The following is a 20,230-nucleotide window of genomic DNA, read 5'->3' as shown; positions in this document are numbered from 1 at the left end:
AGTAGGCTCTACTCTTGGTCTCAGTTAGTCAGTGGCTGTTTATTGTGGTCGACAGCCCGTTGGTGGTTGTGCCCACAAAATGGCTGTGTGTAAGTACAGTCCTGTCCTCATCCCAGAGTGCCACCTTCTCAGATGTTAATCTACACTTTTCGATAGTTCTGGAAATAGGCTTACCATATTGTTTTGGGTCCAACCCATGACATATTTTTGAAATTACTTAAAAGATTTAAGTGTTTAATGAAACATTAAACTTCATCTATACAGTTGTATTTTTCACTAGAAAACTTTCCTCGGAAATGGTTTATGTACAGTGTGGGCCTGAATAACCCAATGCCTAAAATACTAGACAGGTCTGTCTAAATAACTTTGAACTTTTCTGAAGGCATCAGCAGTATAACAAACTAATATTCTTCAACTTTATTTTTTGTGCTATGTGAAAAAATACACTGAGTATTAATTTGAGCAGTTTCACCCAATATTTCATCAAAATTTAAAAATTTAATTTGAATTCCATCCTCCAGACTGAAATATCTTACAACGATTGGAACAAGTTCACTTCAGTTTGAGCTATCCATCATTACTGTTATACGATTGTTTTCCAAAGAACACACCACATTATCAAATATAATATATAATTGTAGCAGATGAAAATGTTGGGTAATATAAGTTTTTAAACAGTTTAGGTGTGCAGTCTGATGTTTTGAAACTGAGTTTGTGTATGTTAGTGTGGTATGAAAGTGTAGCCCTTAGCAACACACTGCAGGTCACAATACCCATCTTTGGATTTAAAGAATCTCATATGTTTGGTGAAGTAGCAGCATTTATAGCACTTCTATGTTTAGCTGTTTTCACATTGTTTGTAATATTACCTTTTCCTTTATATGCAACAGAAAATTATCCAGTACATAGTGCGCAATATACACATTCATTGTTACTGTCATTACACAATTTCAATAATTTGTATTCCTGTTGCAGATTAACATTAAAGACACACTTTTTTCCATTGCTAAAGAATGAATCTCTTATGCTGTCATAACAGGCAGAGAGGTGCTACTCCGACGTGGCGCGTCCCCGGGTGGCAGATTGGGGGGGTCCTCACTGGCTTGCCAGTGGACTTGAGTGAAATAAAATAGCTCATGTGGACCAAAACAAATCCTCTGGATTAACACTCCAGTTGTATCTCGAGCAATCTTCGGAGAGCTCCACCACTCCAACCTTACAAATTTTATGGATTATGAGAGGAAAAGAAAACAAATTACCCCAGGGAGTAAAATCTCTCGACCTCAGGTTGCAAGCAGGCATTTCATATTCTGGGGAGCATTCAATTTCTGCTCTTGTTTTATCGACCTGAAAAACTCAAATTCAAGAAGAAATATAATATAGGATCACTGAACATTAACTCACTGATCAAAACAGGAAAACATCAAGAACTGATTCAAGCACTTGAACACCATAATATCCAAATTCTGGCACTACAAGAAACTCACTGTACTGATTAAAATTCCTTTGAAACGGGCAATTACAGAATTTATAAAGGAAAACCAGCAGAGTATATCTTTGGAAAATGCCCTCTATTAGGTACACCCTTTATTGTTAGAAGAAATATAATGGAGTCCATAGCAAACTTCAGCTCTACATCCAACAGGCTCTCACCACTGACAATCAAATGTAAAAACAAAATGTATACAATAGTGAGTGCTCATGCTCCAACAAATATTGGCAAAAAAAAAAAAATTCCAAACAAAGTACAGATTATGTGGGAAGAACTAGAAATTCACGATCCAGAAGATTCCAAAGGAAAATGTCATCATTCTGGTCAGGGATTTTAATGCACAGCGCGACTAGGAGAAGAAATAAAAAAACATCATTGGAGAATACCTGGTGCATAAGAGGACAAACAACAATGGAATAAGACTTGTGGAACTCTGCCAAATCTTCAACCTCAAAATTATGACTATACACTTCAAGATACATCCAAAGAAGATGAAGACGTGGAAAGCACCAAATCAACTCGTTGGAGAGTTCCAAATTGACCACATGGCCATTTATAGAAGAGAATTTAAGACAATTCAAAATATTAAGCTACAGAAAGGAGCCAAAATAGATACAGATCACTGTCTTGTTAAGTCTAAAATTAAATTCATCTCAAGTTCAGGAAGAAGTAATAATAAACATATGAGAAAGCATTTTGAAACCAGGAATATTGATGCTGATACTCAAAATTATTTCAAATCAAAATTGCAAGGTGAGACATGGGACAAAATGAAGTCTCAAATAATGAAAGCTGCAGGAGAATCTCTTCCAATCAAAACTAAACACAAGAATATCTCGTGAAATGAAAAGTGCAATGAAGCTTTGGAAAACGGACAAAAGCTATGACAAAAATTTAAATCAAATCCGACACAAAACAACCTGAGAAGGTTCAGAGAAGGTAGAAAACTAGCCTCCTACACAATCAGAAACGAAAAGAGACTGTATGAAAGACTATCCTTTCAACAAATACAGGTGCACTTCACTCAAAACAACAGAGACTATTACCAATCTTTCAAAAGACACCAGAAAGGTTACGAACCACCCAGTTTAAATTTTCATGACAAATCAGGGAAATTAGGTACAAATGACCAAGAAAACTGCAACATTTTAGCATACTATTTCGAAGACCTTGTCAACTGTAAAGCACCTTCAGAGAAACCGAAATTCAAAACTCCAGAAGAAATCCCTGCAGAATCATATCCACCAACTCTTAATGAAGTCTGGCAAGCTATAAAATCCCTCAAGAACAACAAATCTTCTGGTGAAGATGGAATCACAGCTGAACTTTAGAAACTAGGTGAGGCAAAAGTAGTACTACACCTCGGTACAATTATTAAGAAAATTTGGAGAACTGAGAAGATCCCAGAAGATTGGAGGACGGCACTTATACATCCACTTCACAAAAAGGGTGACAGAACAGATGTGAACAATTACAGGGGGCTTTCCCTTCTATCCATTCCATAAAAGGTCCTTTCCAAGATATTAATAAATAGGATTGAACCAGTTCTACATGCACAGATAGGAGAATACCAAGGTGGATCTAGAAAAGGGAGTAGCTGTTTGTAGCAAATTATTAACCTTAAAAACATAATTAGAACACACGCTGCTCAACCACATGTTACGACATTTATTGATTTTAGAAAAGTGTATGACTCTATAGACAGAGAAAGCCTCATTAGAACTCTGGAGGAATTTGGAATTGACAGAAAAACTAGATATATAGTAAAGCAACACTGACAGATACCAAGTCCAAAATCAAATATTGAGGCAAGATTTCTGAACCTTTTAAAATTCAAATGGGTTTGAGACAAGGGGATGGACTCTCCCCAATTCTGTTCAACATCAGGGAGACATTGGAGGAATACACACAACAAAAAGTAAAGGGAATTTCTTTTGGAAAAGGCCTTATGATACGTGCACTAGCTTTTGCAGATGATATTGCTCTCCTATCTACAAATATAGCAGATGCAATTAAACAAATAGAAATCTTAGGAAGGCATGCAGCTAAATTTGGTTTACAGGAATCACAAGGAAAAAACTATATTCATGTCTAAGAAATATAAAGAAATCAAAGAATTGCACACAATTATTGGATGTATCGAAAGGGTCAAACACTTTAAATATTTGGGAGAAACAATAACGGATACTGGCATAGAAAAAGAAGCTGTCAAACTTTCATTAGCTAAACTTAGGAGGGCACACATTTTAACACAGAAGCTGTACAATAAAAAATTTCTGTCTCGAAATGCAAAGTTATTACACTACAATACAGTGACGAGAACAGAAGTTCAATCTGCAGCAGAGACACTCTCCCTCAAGAACAAAGGACTAATAGATGACCTCGAGAAGAAGGAAAGAGTAATTCTGAGGAAGATTCTTAGTGAACACAAAAAAAATTGGTGAAAAATGGGTAAAGATGAGCAATGAGGAGATCTACTAATTTATTAAACGAGTCACAACGGAAATGAGAAAGAGAAGGCTGATGTTTTTTGGTCATCTGGTGAGAATGGACAATGACAGATTAACGAAGAAAATGTTGGTAAGGAATAAAGAAAGACCTCAGTGTACTTGGACTTACAGAAATGTATGCAATGAATAGGGACAAGTACAGCAAGGCAATAACTGAATTCGAGGTTTTTCAGGAGGCTCCAAAACCAGAGACCAACAGGAAACTAACAGCTGAACATCTGGCAAAAATGGCAGCAGGCAGAAGAACAGCCCAAGAAGAAAGAAAGAAAAAAGTGAAAGAAAAAAATGAACATGAAATAGAATTTGTGACAGTCCTTAATTGACCAATTCCTGCAAATAAAATAAATAAAGAATGAGACAAAAACCAAATAGAGATAAAATGTCAAAAATGCATATTTGAAACACTTCACACATGAAAACAATACACACTCATTTTGCTTGATGTGTTACCAAATTCCTAACAGTAAGTGTTGGGATTGGTAGCTTCGCCTTCCCCATCAATGTCAGCACTTTCTCCAAGGTTGGCTGAGAGAGGCACAGCCATATGAGAAACGTGATTTTGAACATATTGGTCTAAAATTTCAAGAAAAAGGAGGAGAAAAAAAAGAAGAAAAAGAACCTCACCAGTCATAAAATTCTCAAATCCCAGACATTTTTGCAACCCCGGAGAGGAGTGAAAAACCAGGAGTGTCCAAGCTAATCCTGGATGTATGGTAAGCCTATCTATAAAAACCTCCATCCATGTGAAGCCTACTGGCCACCAACAGTACTTTCATTTTCATAGTTGTCATCCCTTAAATGCTGTAAGATCCCTCCCATACACTCTGCTGATGCACAGACATTACATCTGCAGTGATGAGCAATCCCTTGTGCAGTATGGTGGTGCTCTCATCAGGGTCTTCACAAGCTGTTGCTGCTCTCCAAACCCTAGTCCACAAATGAATCTCTTGCACCATTTACACATGTGTCCTTAACCCTATTACACCCCCACAAACCAGCTGCATAGTAGTACTCCCTCTCATTACCAAACATCACTGCATACTGAAAAAACTGAAACTGTCTTTTTCTAGGGTTTCTGCTATCTGTCGTTGTGCCAGGAAATGACAAACATCCTTCCCCCCTACAAAACCTTCCCACTTCTGCCAAAGTGGTGGTCTGCTGCACACCCAGACCATGAAGTAGCCTCATTCATCCTTATGCCACACCTATTCTCAACCTCCTGACTCATGAGTCATACCCCTCTGGAAGATGCAGAAAGCAAGACGTGTCATATGCAATCTCCTAGCACACCGTTTTCCAGTCCCGTCATTGCCAGAGTCGACATCCCAGTGGCCGAACACGCAGATGAGCTCAATATACTCAACTCCACACCCTTGCCCCCCCCCCCCCTCCTTCCTCTCAATACACATTGTTTGGTGAGGATCATATTCTGAGCTGCTGTGCACGTCATGCTTGGTCTCCCAGGTCTCCAGACCTCGGTCACTTTGATTATAGGTTGTGGGGTTACCTGAAGTCGCAAGTCTACCGCAATTGTCCGACCTTGTTAGGCATGCTAAAATACAAAGACAACATCCATTGGCAGGTTCTCACCATACCTAATGATACACTGTACAGTGCTGTTCACAGCATTATCCCTCAACTACAGATATTGTTGATGAATGACAGTTGACCTGTTGAGCATTTCTTACAAAGAATTTTGTTTGCTAAAAATCAGATATTATAATAATTATTGCATTTGTGTCATATGAAGTACCTTCTGTTGGTCATTTTGTGCACTTTTTTTGTTTCAATAAAATCCCATGTCATTTCGAGCAGTGTGTCAATTTTACCTCTCTACCTACATTATTCCATGAGGTATTGAATTTTCAAATGTTAATGGACTTTTGAATCACCCTCCAATTTATTGTCTGAAAGCTTAGTAATGTTTTCTGTCTTGTTTGTACCTATTGACTGTTCAGTCCCTCAACTATAAAATGAATTGTTAACTGTGTTGCTTCCAGTATTTGTATTAAACCTAGAAATTTTCATTAACAAAAGCAATTCAGAGTTGCTTATATTGATAGTTTAAACATAACATTAAATTGGGAATTGGGGTGTTATTGAGACATCCTTTTAGGTATCGTGAGGGACATGCTCCTTCTTAGCACTAAGTGTCTACAAGTGGATGACTTGGCTGGCGTAACAGTAATAAACTGCATACACAAACCTTCCTTTTGACTCAGTCTATATGTTGGTGAACTCTGTATCAAAATTCCCAACTTTAATTTAGTACTGTAATATGTATAGATTAAGGAGTTCGCAGGAATATTATTATGTGCATACAGTGTATACGTATCTTGAAAATAGTTCAGTGTTTAATGATTTATTCACCCAATTCTTAAACTTGCATAAATGATGAGTAGCAAATATGAATCACCACTGCCATATTGGCTGATTTATTTTCTACCATTGCTGTATAAATGTATCATGGAATGGTTTGGGTACAAGAGGACACTGATTATGTTAAAATTTGAACATACGACATTTTTTTGCAATTAATGTAACATGTTTTGGACTGTTTGCTCATAATGGGTATTGTATACATTGAATAGGACATATAAAAAACACAACAGCACAAAAATATATTTATCTTAAATTTTATTTGCTATTATTGCACATTGAAAAAAGGGGTAGAGGTGTTACAGTGATTGCTCTTCAGCTGACAATAGCATCCTTTATTTAAAATAATTTTCTGCCTTTTTTTCTTTTTTGTTGAGTTGTAAATGACAGTTTTTGTGCTCACCTTGCAGTCAGTTTTACTTCCATTTGTGTTTTCGACCTTGTCAGTGAAAGTTAATTCACCTACTCTTTAACAGCCTAATATAAACTTTTTGTTTTACATAAAATGATCACATCTAAGTTGATGACATTGAATTTTGTGTTTTAGTAATGTGTGTTTTTCCCCCACAGAATGGTACTGGAAGTGCGTGCTTCAGAACTATATTCTAAAACTGATGGCAGTTGTCACTGGCTTGCTATCCGTTGCTGTTGTTTGGTCAGAAGTTACTTTTTTTAACAAAGAACCAGTTCTGTCATTGTTTGCAGAGTTCATTAATTTAGCAGCAGCAAGTTATGATTATGCCACAATAGAGGTGAGCTGTAAATTTTTGTATCTTATGTTGAGCTTCTAGCTATTGAATATGTTTGTTAGTCATTTGAATTGAGTTTTTTTTTTTCTTTTCTTCAGTTTCCAATGTTTTGGAAGTTATGGTATTCTACCAAAGACACCATGTCTCCTTGTGTTACTTTTCATGCTTTCCTGTCAGATCTGTTGCAAATATGCTTCTCGGGTTTGCTGCCGGATCGTATTGTGTAACTCGCACAGCACCAGCAAAATTGAGTAATTTATTGTGCTCGGTCAAAGACGACCTTGGCCTTAGGAAATGTGGTGTGTATAAAATCCCATGCCAATGTGGAAAACCTTATATTGGACAGACATGCCGAACTGTGCAAGAATGTTGCGTCGAACACCATCGTCATACACGCCTGGGGCAACCTGATAAATCAGTGGTAGCAGATCATTGCCTGGACACGGGTAATTGTATGCTTTACGAACAGATGGAAATGTTGTCCCCAGCTTCATCTTTCTGGGTTTGTGTTGTTAAGGAGGCCATACATACGAGGGTAATCCCAAAAGTAAGATCTCCTATTTTTTTATAAGTACAGAACTCGGTTTGTGTGGCAGTTGGTCACATTGTTATGACGAGTGCTTCACACACCATGTATAAACATGCGCATGCCACGCTGAGGTGCTCAGTCTTGACTTGGCGGTCATTGAGAATGGATCTCCTGTTGGATGTTACTGCCAAGTGCAAATTGTGCACAGTTATTTGGTTTTTGAACACAAAGGGCATCGATTGAAATCCATCGCCAATTGACGGAAGTGTGTGGTGAATCGTGCATGGATGTCAAAAATGTTCATAAGTGGTGTAGAGAATTTGCAGCTGGTCGGTCCAAAATTCACGACGAACAAAGGAGTGGGAGACCGTCAATTTGAGGAGACAGTGTTGAAGATTGAGCAAAGCATGCCTGAAGATTGGCAGATCACCCTGGATGATCTCTGCACATTGGTTCCTGAGGTTTCCTGAAGCACCGCTCACAGAATTTTAATGGAAACATTGAACGACCAGAAGGTGTGCACAAGAAGGGTGCCACGCATGCTGACTGAGGACCACTTGCGGCAACGAGTTGATACTTCCCACGCATTTCTTCACCACCTTGCAGCTGAACAGGACAAGTTTCTGATCTCAATTGTCACAGTTGACGAAACCTGGTCATACCACTTTACACACGAGACCAAGCAACAATCATGCCAGTGGCAGCATCCTTCTTCGCCAAAGCCACGGAAATTCAAACAAACACAGTCTGCCGGTAAAGTCATGACAACCATTCTTTTGGGATCGGAAAGGGGTATTGTTGGTCGACTTTATGCCTACTGGGACCACAAGTAATGATGACAGATACTGTGAGACTCTGAAAAAACTCAGATGGGCAATTCAGAACTGGAGAAGAGGAATGTTGATCAGGAGCGTACACATTCTTCACGACAACACCAGTCCACACAATGCTCGGCAAACCATTGCTCTCCTGCAACAGTTTCAGTGGAACATAATCACCCACCCACCTTATAGTCCTGACTTGGCACCTAGTGACTAACACCTGTTCCCTAGGTTAAAAGAACATTTGGCCAGAAAGCGATTCAGCTCTGATGCCGAGGTGAGAGAAGAGGTTCATAACTTTCTGAACAGCATGGTGGCAAGCTGGTATGACATGGTCATACAAAAACTGTCACAGCATCTACAAAAATGCATCGACAGAAATGGTGATTGTGTTGAAAATAGCTAAATGTTCAAGCTGTAAACTGATGTAAACCATTGTAGAAATAAACAGGTCTGTGTACTTATAAAAAAAATAGGAGACAATCTTATCAACAGGGATGCAGGTTTTCAACTAAGTGCCGCCTGGGATCCAACACTGGCTGCCATTAAATCAAAAACAGGGAAAACAAGAACTTCCGATTCATCAAGTGACACAACGCGCATCTGCGATTTAGTTCAGACTTTAACCGCAGGAGTATCCGGCAGCACTGTCATTACCCATAGTGCATGTGCGGATGGCCTTTCTGCGGATCCCAGCAGGGGGCGCCAGGAGCACTGCTTTCCTCCAACTATGAGTGTCTTCCTGTGCATGCGTATTGCCTGCTCCTGGAATGATAAATTCCACCACCGCCACATGATTATCATCAGTCGTGTCTTGCAGCAGTGACAGCAGCATCTACCACCACCTGATGATGTCGAGCAGTTGCATCTATAAAATATTGTGCGAGTTACACAATACAATCGTGGTAGCAAACCCGAGAAGCGTATTTGCAACAGATCTGCTGAGAAAGCATGAAAAGTCATATCTGGTACCTCTACAGGGAGGAGATGGCCAACGACGTACGTGAGTTTGACAAGTTATGTAATAAGAGGGGAAGACTGCTGTGCACTCTGGCGTTTTTATTGAGATGCCGTGGCAAGCAAACTCTCCCAGCATTAGCTAAATTTAACATCATATTGAACCTGTGGCCGCTGTTAAAATTATACGACGGGCGAGTGCAGCCCTAGTGAGAGAGAGGGTACGTTATACAAGTCGGGAACTGCACATGGTGTCCACAAAATTGCTATCAATGCATCTGAAGAGCTTTTCGAAACTCTCATTGTTATTCTGGGATTGGATAGATGGTGCTACCTGGGCGCTAGCTGAGTGGTCAAAACAACAAGACAAGGTCCGCCAAATGTCCAAGGATTCTTGTCTCGAGGCCCAGCAGCAAGAAGGGAATGCACCACGTCGGCGTACCATGTTTAATCTCATGGATAGAATCCTGGACAATGCAGCTGTTGCAGTGCTTGAGAAAGGTTTGAACTATGCACCAACACCACAGACAGCACCAATCCGAGGTGTCATAGTTGGCATAGAACAGTCAATTTTGAAGCTTCCCCGTGATGTTGCAGAAGAGATTAGGAGAGACACCTGCAGAATTTTAACTGGAGCCCCACCGAGCAAGTTCAGCATCAGGTCAGCAGAAAGGTAGGCTCTGCAAGACTTGAAAGCGGACAAAGAACTCGTCATTTTACCTGCCAACAAGGGTAATGCCACCGTCGTCTCACGAGTTGAATACAGCAGCAAGATGGAGGTGCTGCTCGATGATCCTGCCTATCACAAGCTAAGAGAGGATGCGACTGGCAAAATCCAGAGAAAAAAATAAGATCTTCTCAAGAAGAGTTCTATTCCTTCTAAAGTGACCAAAAGCCTATGCCAACAGGCTGCAGTTCCCCCAAGACTGTATGGCCTACCCAAGATACACAAGGATGAGACACCTCTTCGCCCATTAGTGAGCAAGATTGGAGCTCCTACTTCTTCTGGCCAAACATCTTACTACACTGTTGGGACCTCTCATAGGCAAGTGTGATCACCATATCCGGAATTCAGAGGACTTCATAGGACACCTGAAGACACTTAAGCTACAAGTGTCGGATATTTTGGTTAGTTTTGACGTTATATCTTTGTTTTCGAAAGTACCTCTGCAGGAATCATTAGAGCTTATCAGCAGCCAGTTTGAGAGTGACATTGTGGCATTATTTAAACATGTGCTTACCTCAACTTATTTCTTACTCAGTGACCAAGTGGACCGTGTCGCCATGGGAAGTCTTCTGTCTCCCATGGTGGCCAACTATTTTATGGAAGACTCTGAGCGAAAAGCACTGAAGTCAAAAAGTTTCTGGCGGTATGCAGATGATACTTTTGTGGTGTAGCCTCACATTACCTGTGTTTCTCCAGCATCTGAACTCGCTCCATCGCAATATACATTTCACAATGGAAGTGGAAAAGGATGGCATCTTACCATTCCTGGGCGTCTTAGTCAGAATAAAAGCTGATGGTACACTGGGACACAGCGTCTATCACAAATCAACTCATATGGAGATATATTTGCAGGCCAAAAGTTGTCATCATCCTGCGCAATGCGGTAGTCTCCTACACTCTTTGGTGCATAGAGCACATGTAGTCTCAGATGCCGACAGTCTACCTGGTGAGCTACAACACCTGAGAACGATATTCCAACAGAATGGCTATTCCGATAGGCAGATACACCATTCATTCAGTTCTAAGCAAACTCAAAGCAAGGATGTAAATGAAGATTTGGAGGCACCCACTGCAACAGTGTTCTTGCCCTATTTTGGTGGCATGTCTTCGAGAATAGAAAGAATCCTAAAAAAGCATGACATCAGGTGTGTTTTTTAGGCCACCATCAAAATTGAGGAATTATTGTGCTCGATCAAAGGCAATGGCCTTAGCAAACATGCCGTGTATAAAATCCCATGCCAGTGTGGAAAATCTTATATTGGACAGACATGCCAAACTGTGCAAGAACATTGCATCAAACACCATCGTCATACACGCCTGGGGCAACCTGATAAATCAGCGGTAGTGGAGTATTGCCTGGACACAGGACATCATATGCTTTACTAACAGACGGAAAATTTATCCCCAGCATCATCTTTCTGTGTTGTTAAGGAGCCCATACATATCCATATGGCGGACAATCTTATCAACAGGGATGCAGGTTTTCAACTAAGTGTCATCTGGAATCCAGCACTGGCTGCCATTAAATCGAAAACAGGGAAAACAAGAACTTCCGATTCATCAAGTGGCACAACGCACAACTGAGATTTAGTTCAGACTTTAACCGCAGGAGTGTCCGGCAGCACAGTCATTGCCCATAGCGCACGTGCGGGTGGCCTTTCTGCGGCTCCCAGCAGGGGGCACCAGGATCACCACTTGCGAGTGTCTTCCCGTGCACGCGTATTGCCTGCTCCCGGAATGATAAATTCTGACGTCGCCGTGTGATTATCATCAGTTGTGTCTTGCAGCAGTGACAGCAGCAGCTACCACCACCTGATCATGTCGAGCAGTTGCATCGATGAAATATTGTGCGAGTTACACAATATGATTCGGCGGCAAACCAGAGAAGCATATTTGCACCGTGTCTTCCTTTTGTTAAATGTTAATACTGAACAGGATATAAAATCTGTTAAATCTGAACTCAAGAGGGTAATCAATAAGCTGAAAATTGATTATTTTAGGACACTCTTCAGAGACATTCACAGGCATGATGTTTACAGTGCTCATGGCATGAATGAAAAATATAACACTTTTGCTAATAAAGGGCTTACCTTATTTGAACACTGTTTTCCCCAAAAACTTACCAAGGTTAGAGCAAAGTCTACAAATAGCCATGGATTACTCAATGGATAGAGGTATCGTGTAAAACAAAAAGAAAACTATATCTGTCAATTCGAAACAGTTCTAATTGATGCTACAGCACATTACAAGAAATAATGAAAAATATTAAAGATTGTAATACAGACATCAAAGCAAATATATTACAAGGGAAAGATAGTCATATCAGATAACAAAATAAAGACAATATGGGATATAGTGAAGGAGGAGACTGTTAGAACCAGACGTGAAGAGGGGCAAATAGCATTAAGAGTAAGTGATACATTGATGACATGTGTATAGTGTTGCAGAACTTTGTAACAAACATTTTATAATTGTTACTGAAAAGATGGGATTGTCAGGTTCTGTAGATACTGCCATGAGATACCTCAGACCAGACTTCTCAAGTAACTTCCATAATATGAATTTGACCCCCACATCTAGTGGGTATGATGAAATATCAACAAAGTTAATTAAAGAATGTTATTCTGAGTTAAGTAACATATTAAGCTATCTGTGTAACTAGTCATTTATCAGTGGAATATTTCTTGAATGGTTGAAATATGCTGAAGTTAAGCCACTGTTTAAGAAGGGAAATAAAGAAATAGTGTCAAATTTCTGTCCAATTTCAGTTTTTCCAACATTCTCAAAAATTTTAGGAAAGGTAATGTACAATCGGCTTTACAACATTTATCACAAATGACATACTGTCAAAGTCGCAGTTCGGATTTCTAATGGGTTCTGATATTGAGAAGGCTATCTACACGTACAGTGAAAATGTGCTTAATTCATTAGACAAAAAATTGCAGGCAACTGGTATATTTTGTGATCTGTCAAAGGCATTTGACTGTGTAAATCACAATATCCTTTTAAGTAAATTAGAATATTATGGTGTAACAGGAAAAGTTGCAAAATGGTTCAAATCTTATAACTCTGGCAGGAAACGAAGGGTGGTATTAGGAAAGAGACATGTATTAAGCTATCAGGCATCATCCAACTGTGAACTAATTACATGTGGGGTCCCACAAGGTTCCATCTTTGGGCCCTTACCTTTTCTTGTGTATATAATGACCTTTCATCAGTAACGTTACCAGATGCCAAGTTTGTTTTGTTAGCCGATGATTCAAACATTGCAATAAATAGCAAATCAAGTGAAGTCTTAGAAAGATTGGCTAATAAAATATTTGTGGACATTAATCACTGGTTCCTAGCCAATTCTTTGTCACTAAATTTTGAGAAAACACACTACATGCAGTTCAGAACTTGTAAGGAGTGTCCCATGAGTATATGCCTAACATATGATGACAAGCAGATAGAAGAAATGGACAGTGTTAAATTCTTGGGATTACAGCTTGATAATAAATTCAACTGCTGAAGTGTCTAAACAAATCTCTATTTGCAATGCGAATTCTGTCAGACATAGGGGATATAAAAATGAAAAAGCTGGCATACTATGCCTACTTTCACTCCATAATGTCATATGGGATTATTTTTTGGGGTAATTTATCAAGCCGAGCTAAAGTTTTCTGGGCACAAAAATGTGCAATAAGAGTTATATGTGGTGTGAACTCAAGAACATCCTGTAGAGGCCTGTTTAAGGAACTAGGGATACTAACTACTGCTTCCCAATATATTTATTCCTTAATGAAATTTGCCATTAAAATATATATCACTTTTTCAAACCAACAGCTCAGTTCATGGAATCAATGCTAAAAATAAGAAAAATCTTCACAAGGATTTAAAGTCAGTCACTCTTGTACAAAAAGATGTGCATTGTTCAGGAACACACATTTTCAGTAACTTGCCAGCAGCCATAAAAAGCTTAATAACCAATGAAATTCAGTTTAAGAGAAGCCTAAAGAATTTATTGGTGGCCAACTACTTCTACTCCATTGATGAATTTCCCAGTAGAACCAACTGACACATACGATCTAACTTCTGCACCATTTCATTGCAGTAATGTGTAATGTATTATTATTTTTCTGACATGTTCTATGTCCTGGAGGACCTCCTCACTACGGATGAATTGGAATGAAAGTAAATATAATGTAATCTAATCAAGATTTTTTATTGCAGAGTGGAAGATCGTCCATTTTTAGTTCAGCCTGACACATGCATTTGATTTAGTTTTTCTAAGTACTTTGGTTAGCCTGTTTCTTTTGTGGTATGTTTTGTAAACTGACTTCCATAACTGTTCTGAAAGCGTGTTAGTTTTACGTAAATAGTGGTCTTACAAATTGTAGTCATGCTTGGTACAAGCATTTTAGTACAGGCACTAATGATCAATTTCAAACATCTAGTAACCACCACCACCACAACCATCACACAAGGTCACTGCTGATTTCCAAGTCTATATTTATTTAATCTGAGTTTATACTTCATCTCAAATGACTGTGTTGGCATTGAGACATTAAATCAGAAGTTTCCTTTCTTTGTTCTGAATAAATCTGAAAAAGTGGGAAAGCCTTAGAATGCATGTACAAGCAATATTGGCCAAAGTAAGGAAGACTTTGAATTAATGTATCAGTGAAAGCACTGAGTATTTAACTACTTTACTATTTTTCAAAATATATTTTTGTTTTTTTTTTTTGTTTTTTGTTTTTTGCTTCATTTATATCCATTGTAATATAATAAATTATAAAGAAAATGAAGAAAAAGAAAAGAAACATAACTTTTTTAATTAGGTATTTTCTTACATCTTTCTTAATTTGAAGGATTTATTGCAAAACTTTTTGGTGAGATTTTGAAGTGTTTTTTCATTCAGCCATGTAATTTTTTAATATATGTATTTCTCTAATCACTAGGTTCTTTCAACATTGGTCATTGCATACTTGTGCTATTGCGCCTATTCTACAGTTCTCAAGATTAAATTTTTAAACCTGTACTACCTTGCTCCACATCATCAGACAGATGAATATTCACTTATCTTCTCTGGAATGATGTTATGTAGGCTCACACCACCTATTTGCCTAAATTTTTTGGGACTGATCCACATGGATAGCCATGTCATAAAAACACACATCATGGAGACTTACTACACACAGGTAGGTGCTGTTGTATATATACAATACTACTTTTGAGTGGCACGGATACAGTAATTAGTTGTAAGCATTTATTTTTTCATCATTGTGTAATTTTTATTGAATTTTATGAAGCCTGAAATTGAAAAGACAATGAGTTTGTATTCCATTTAGTACCATGTATTTAATATATCCCATGGATATCATTTTCCTGGTCTGTTTGAGTTCTAGCTGTCATTATTTTGTTGTGAAATTGAGAGTATGAGTTACACGTTGTAGATATATCAGCTTCCTACCCTTGAGTGACAAACATGATGACAGTTTTGTTTGCTCACACAAAATTAGGTCACTTTGGATACCTAGTTTTAATAACAATACCTTAATGTTAAATGTTTAGAACCAGTTGTCTGGACACAAAACTTAACTCCTGCCAGGCATTTGCACTCATTTCAGGATAACCCCCCATTTCTCTGCTCTTTCAAAACCTACACCATAGTTTTGTTGCTAAACCTTTTCTGTAAAGGTGCTGCTTTTGACCATCTGTGTTTCCTTACCTCAGTTTTTCCAATTCCCTTCTGTAGTCAGTCATGATAAAGCCTTGAGCAGTCTAATCACTTTAACACAGTGAGAAATTAGTGCTACATTCACTTATTGTATTGCAGTCATTGTTCATGATTGCAGGACGTTCTTGTTAATAAGAATGTTGACCATGTATCATTTGCTTATTTAATTTATTTATTTGATGCAAATCAATCTTAGGTATGTTTCACTGAAGTGGGGCACACATTTGTGAGGATTATATATTTTTGCATAGCCCCCACCATGTGACACAATTATACCAAAGCTGAAAATGTGCCCAGGTTGTGATAAAAAAATCTTGTAATATTATGTCTACGTGCCAGCTCCTCTGTGCATGAGGTATTGCTTCACTCAACATTGCACCTCTTATATGTGTAAGGCAGGTTCCCATATGGTAATGAGAGTGAATCTGTTGTCTCAGAGTATTACATTATATGCAAGGCAGTGGATCCTCTGTCCAAGAGACCCGTCTGTTGTCCATGAAATTAGGACATTCAGAAGTGATGAGTGACTGCCTCTGCTTATATTCATATTGAGCTTAATACTCTGATGGAGTGAGTTAATGTGATAATGATTGTAAGAGTGTCAGTGGACATTTGCATTGCCAATACTTTATTAAACTGAGACATCAAATTTCAATCGAGCAACATAACATGTATTGTAGACCTACTCAAAAACAAATGCCAACAAAGGTTGAGGGAGGCAGTGTTCATCACAAGGATGTTAATACCAGTGGTCTTGTTAGTGCAGATTCATAAACTTTTTCATTTTGGGTATAGCTGAACAGTGGGATGGGCAGTACACAAACATAAATAATCATCACTTGTGTGTGGTTACCTTCAGTACTTTAGGTTACTAGATGATAGCAGGCTGATATGTTTCTGAAATAGTTTGTTATTTTTATGGTGTTATCTTCCTGGACATTGAAGAACCACTCAAATGTGAGATATTTGTTACTGTCAAAAAATTTCTACTGTTTACTTACTTCCTGATTCTTATTTGTATTGAGAAATAGTTGTATTATGAGTGCCATCTTACATCACATAAGCTAATTGCAAGTCATACATTTTGTGACTGCAAGATAATGTAAATCTCTTACATATACTCTGATATTGATACAACAAAATATGCATTTATTTAAAAATCACCTCTTATTGTATATTACTTTCATAATATTTGTAAATTGTAGTCACACACATATTGAAATATAAATTTTTTATTAGTTATGTAGCAAAGCAGAATTGTATGTATTATGGAAACATCGACATGATGGCATACATAGTTGTGAAAATATATATATTTTTTTCTTTTCTTTTAACAGGTAATGGGACATATGGATGTTGTGCCCATTATATCGGATGGCTTCAATGTATATTTTCCTATAGCCGTCCTGGCATTTTGCCTTGCAACTTACTTTAATGTTGGGTCTCGTATTGTGTCATGGATAGGATTTCACCAGTTTTTGGGTGATGAAGAAACTGCAGACTTGGTTGCTGATGGAAGAGCGCACATAAGAAGAGGTAGGCTCATAGAAACAAAATTATGCATTAAAACTTACTATACTAAAGAGTCAGGAAATGTACAAATTATGTTTTTGCCTAATCTTCAATTTTTGTGTGGAATTTCAACAAGCATACATGCTGGTACTGGTTAAAAATAGCTAAAAGTAGGCACAACATACTATTGGGTGGATATGGATCAATAGGAGTAAGATCCTGAAATACAGAAAACAGATTGAGTGAAGGAATTAGTGATATATTTTCATTGGGTAGTGTTAGGATAGTAAGGGCAAGAATGCGCTAAGATTTTTACAGACAAGGGAACATTTTCATGTTCAAAAAACAATCACGATGAAACTGGAAAAATGTAAAGAGTGGACAAAATAATGCAATACATATTTTTTGTTTTTGTTTTTGCCCAATTTTGCTTTTAAGGAATAAAACACACCCTAAAAGTTAATTTGGTATATTTGGTTTCAAGGGGATAGCTTGGAAGCGATTATATATAAAAAGTGTTTCTCATGTAAAAGTTTATATGTAATTAACACACTCAAAAACTGTACTGTCAACTTTAGCAGTGATATGAAATTCTGCAAATCATCCAACCACCATTGATCATCGAAAGTGAAAAATTTTCTTACTACTTAAAGCAACTTTCAAGCCACATACATTGTGTAGTAAAACTGCTTTCTGAAATACCATTTTTGGGAAATTTTAGTTTATGCTTTACATTCATGATTATTTTTTTAATAATGTAAATGTGGGTATGTTGTTAAAGTAATAGGTAACTCATTACTATGCTAGAAAACGATTAAAATATTACCTGAGCATAAGGAACTTATTCACCTGGTGATCCCAAAGTGCTCGCCACAGGTACAAATGGTGAGAAGATTTTCAGATATAGTTCTGTTGAATAATTATGATGTCAATGTTCACTTGAGAAACAATATAATCAAGCTGCAGCCACTAGTACATAATCAATTATCTTTGCCAAAGCTTACCAGTGTACTGAAATATGCCTGATACAAATCAGGATATTTAGAGGATCACCTGCAACAGTTTTAAATACTGCTGAATTTTGTGTTATAATGTGTTCTCCATCTTGTATATTATTTGAAGAAATTGCATGGTATAAAAAAACATTCTGTCAAAGCATTTCTGTACAGATTATTATTATTATTATTATTATTATTATTATTATTATTATTATTATTATTGTAATGATTTTGTATCATAATAATGAGTTACTTATTATTTGACAGAATACACTTATGTGAAACAGCAAAAAAAAAAAAAGTATGAATGTAAAATATAAAATAACAATTAGTACATGAAATAAATACAATTAAAACAAATAATTAGAATAATAATGTGAGTGTTAAGATATTTTAATTGGGTATGTTAAAAATACTCTGACAGCACTTTGTGTGCAGCTTATTTTCTGAAAATGGTATTTCAGAAACCAGCTTTGTTACACAGGGATGCATGTGGCTTGAAAGCTTCCTTAATTTATGTTGTAACAAGAATTTCAATTTTTAAAATTAATTAATTGATAGTTGGGTAGTTTGCAAAATTTCAAATTATTACAAATGTTGAGTATACATTTTTCAAGGACATTAATTACATATCAACTTCTATATGAAACAATAGTTTATATATCATCATTTTGAAGATATTGCCTCAAAACCAAATATGCCAATTTACCTTTTGGGGCGTGTTTCACCGCTTAAAAGTGAAATTGGGCTCAAGAAAAAAAATACATATTACATTATATTGTCTACACACCCACCAAGTTTCATCAAAATCATTTATTTACGCTTCAGAACGTTCCCTTGTGAGTGAAATGGCACAGTGGTAAGTAGACTGGCCTCACCTTGGAACTGAGGGACTGAGCATGATTCAGAGTTGAGTCCAATTGTCCTGGTAAAAATTTGCAGTGGTTTCCCAAAATCAGATAAGACAAATGCTGAAATGGGTGTTTTTCAAAGGACATGCCCAATTTCCCTCTCTATCTTTCCTCTATCCAAACTTGTGTCCCATTTTTAATGATATCATCAGCGGGACAGTGAATCCTCATTTTCTTTCCTTCTTGATAGGAATAATTTTTACTTTCTTTTTGCTTTGCCTCCCCGTTTCATGCAGGCTTATAATTCACAAACAGGAGAAACTATATTAGAATTTGTAAATAATACACACTTACTACTTAATTTTTCCTCAATAATTTTTTATTGTATAGTGCTTTCCATTGCAGTTCATGTTAGCCACTAAGCTGACCATAAACTAGTTTATGATGGTTAAAACATGCAGTTTAAATTTGCAGAATTTCTTAAAAGCAGAAGTTAACATAAATTGAAGTGAATTAATTAATTTGTTATGAGAGTTCCAGATACCAGCATATAATACATATAACTGGTTTAAGATACTTTGTGAACATGTATTTTCATCAGTTTATATCTATAAAATGTAGCCTCTATGTTTTAGCAGTCTGCAGAAGAAAAGAAGACTGATTTAGGTAGCATTTCACATTGTAATTGTATTTCACAGGAAAATGTAGGCACCTACTATTATATACCCACTGTGTTTTTAGTTTGTCTTTGTAGCTTAGTAGGTAAGAGTTGGTCCCTTATTGGTTTTTCAACCCTCACAGTTATTTGTGTATGTGAAAAATTCTGGATATTACCATGTTTGGAGTCCACATCCCACTATAACTGCCTGGGTAACTCAGCTGGAATGTTGGGGGAAGGTAAAGGCTTATCACCCCAATAGGACCATGCATATTAAAACAGTACAGTTTTAAAAATCAGTCTTCAGATTGAGGGCAGCTTTACCTTT

General features: G+C 37.3%; 1 protein-coding gene across 1 annotated transcript in view; it reads left to right on the top strand.

Annotated features, from left to right (window-relative positions):
• The window catches only part of LOC126185024 (LMBR1 domain-containing protein 2 homolog), a 125,476-nt gene that overhangs the window by 92,176 nt on the left and 13,070 nt on the right, over positions 1-20,230 (top strand). Inside the window, exons 7-9 of the mRNA XM_049927753.1 lie at positions 6,952-7,133; positions 15,105-15,344; positions 17,221-17,419. Of these exons, the coding sequence (XP_049783710.1) occupies positions 6,952-7,133; positions 15,105-15,344; positions 17,221-17,419 (621 nt within the window). The remainder of the gene's footprint in view (positions 1-6,951; positions 7,134-15,104; positions 15,345-17,220; positions 17,420-20,230) is intronic.

This window comes from Schistocerca cancellata, chromosome 4, assembly GCF_023864275.1.
Source record: "Schistocerca cancellata isolate TAMUIC-IGC-003103 chromosome 4, iqSchCanc2.1, whole genome shotgun sequence".
Taxonomy (NCBI): domain Eukaryota; kingdom Metazoa; phylum Arthropoda; class Insecta; order Orthoptera; family Acrididae; genus Schistocerca; species Schistocerca cancellata.
Note: the sequence above shows the minus strand (reverse complement) of the source record. Positions and strands in the feature narration are given on the sequence as shown.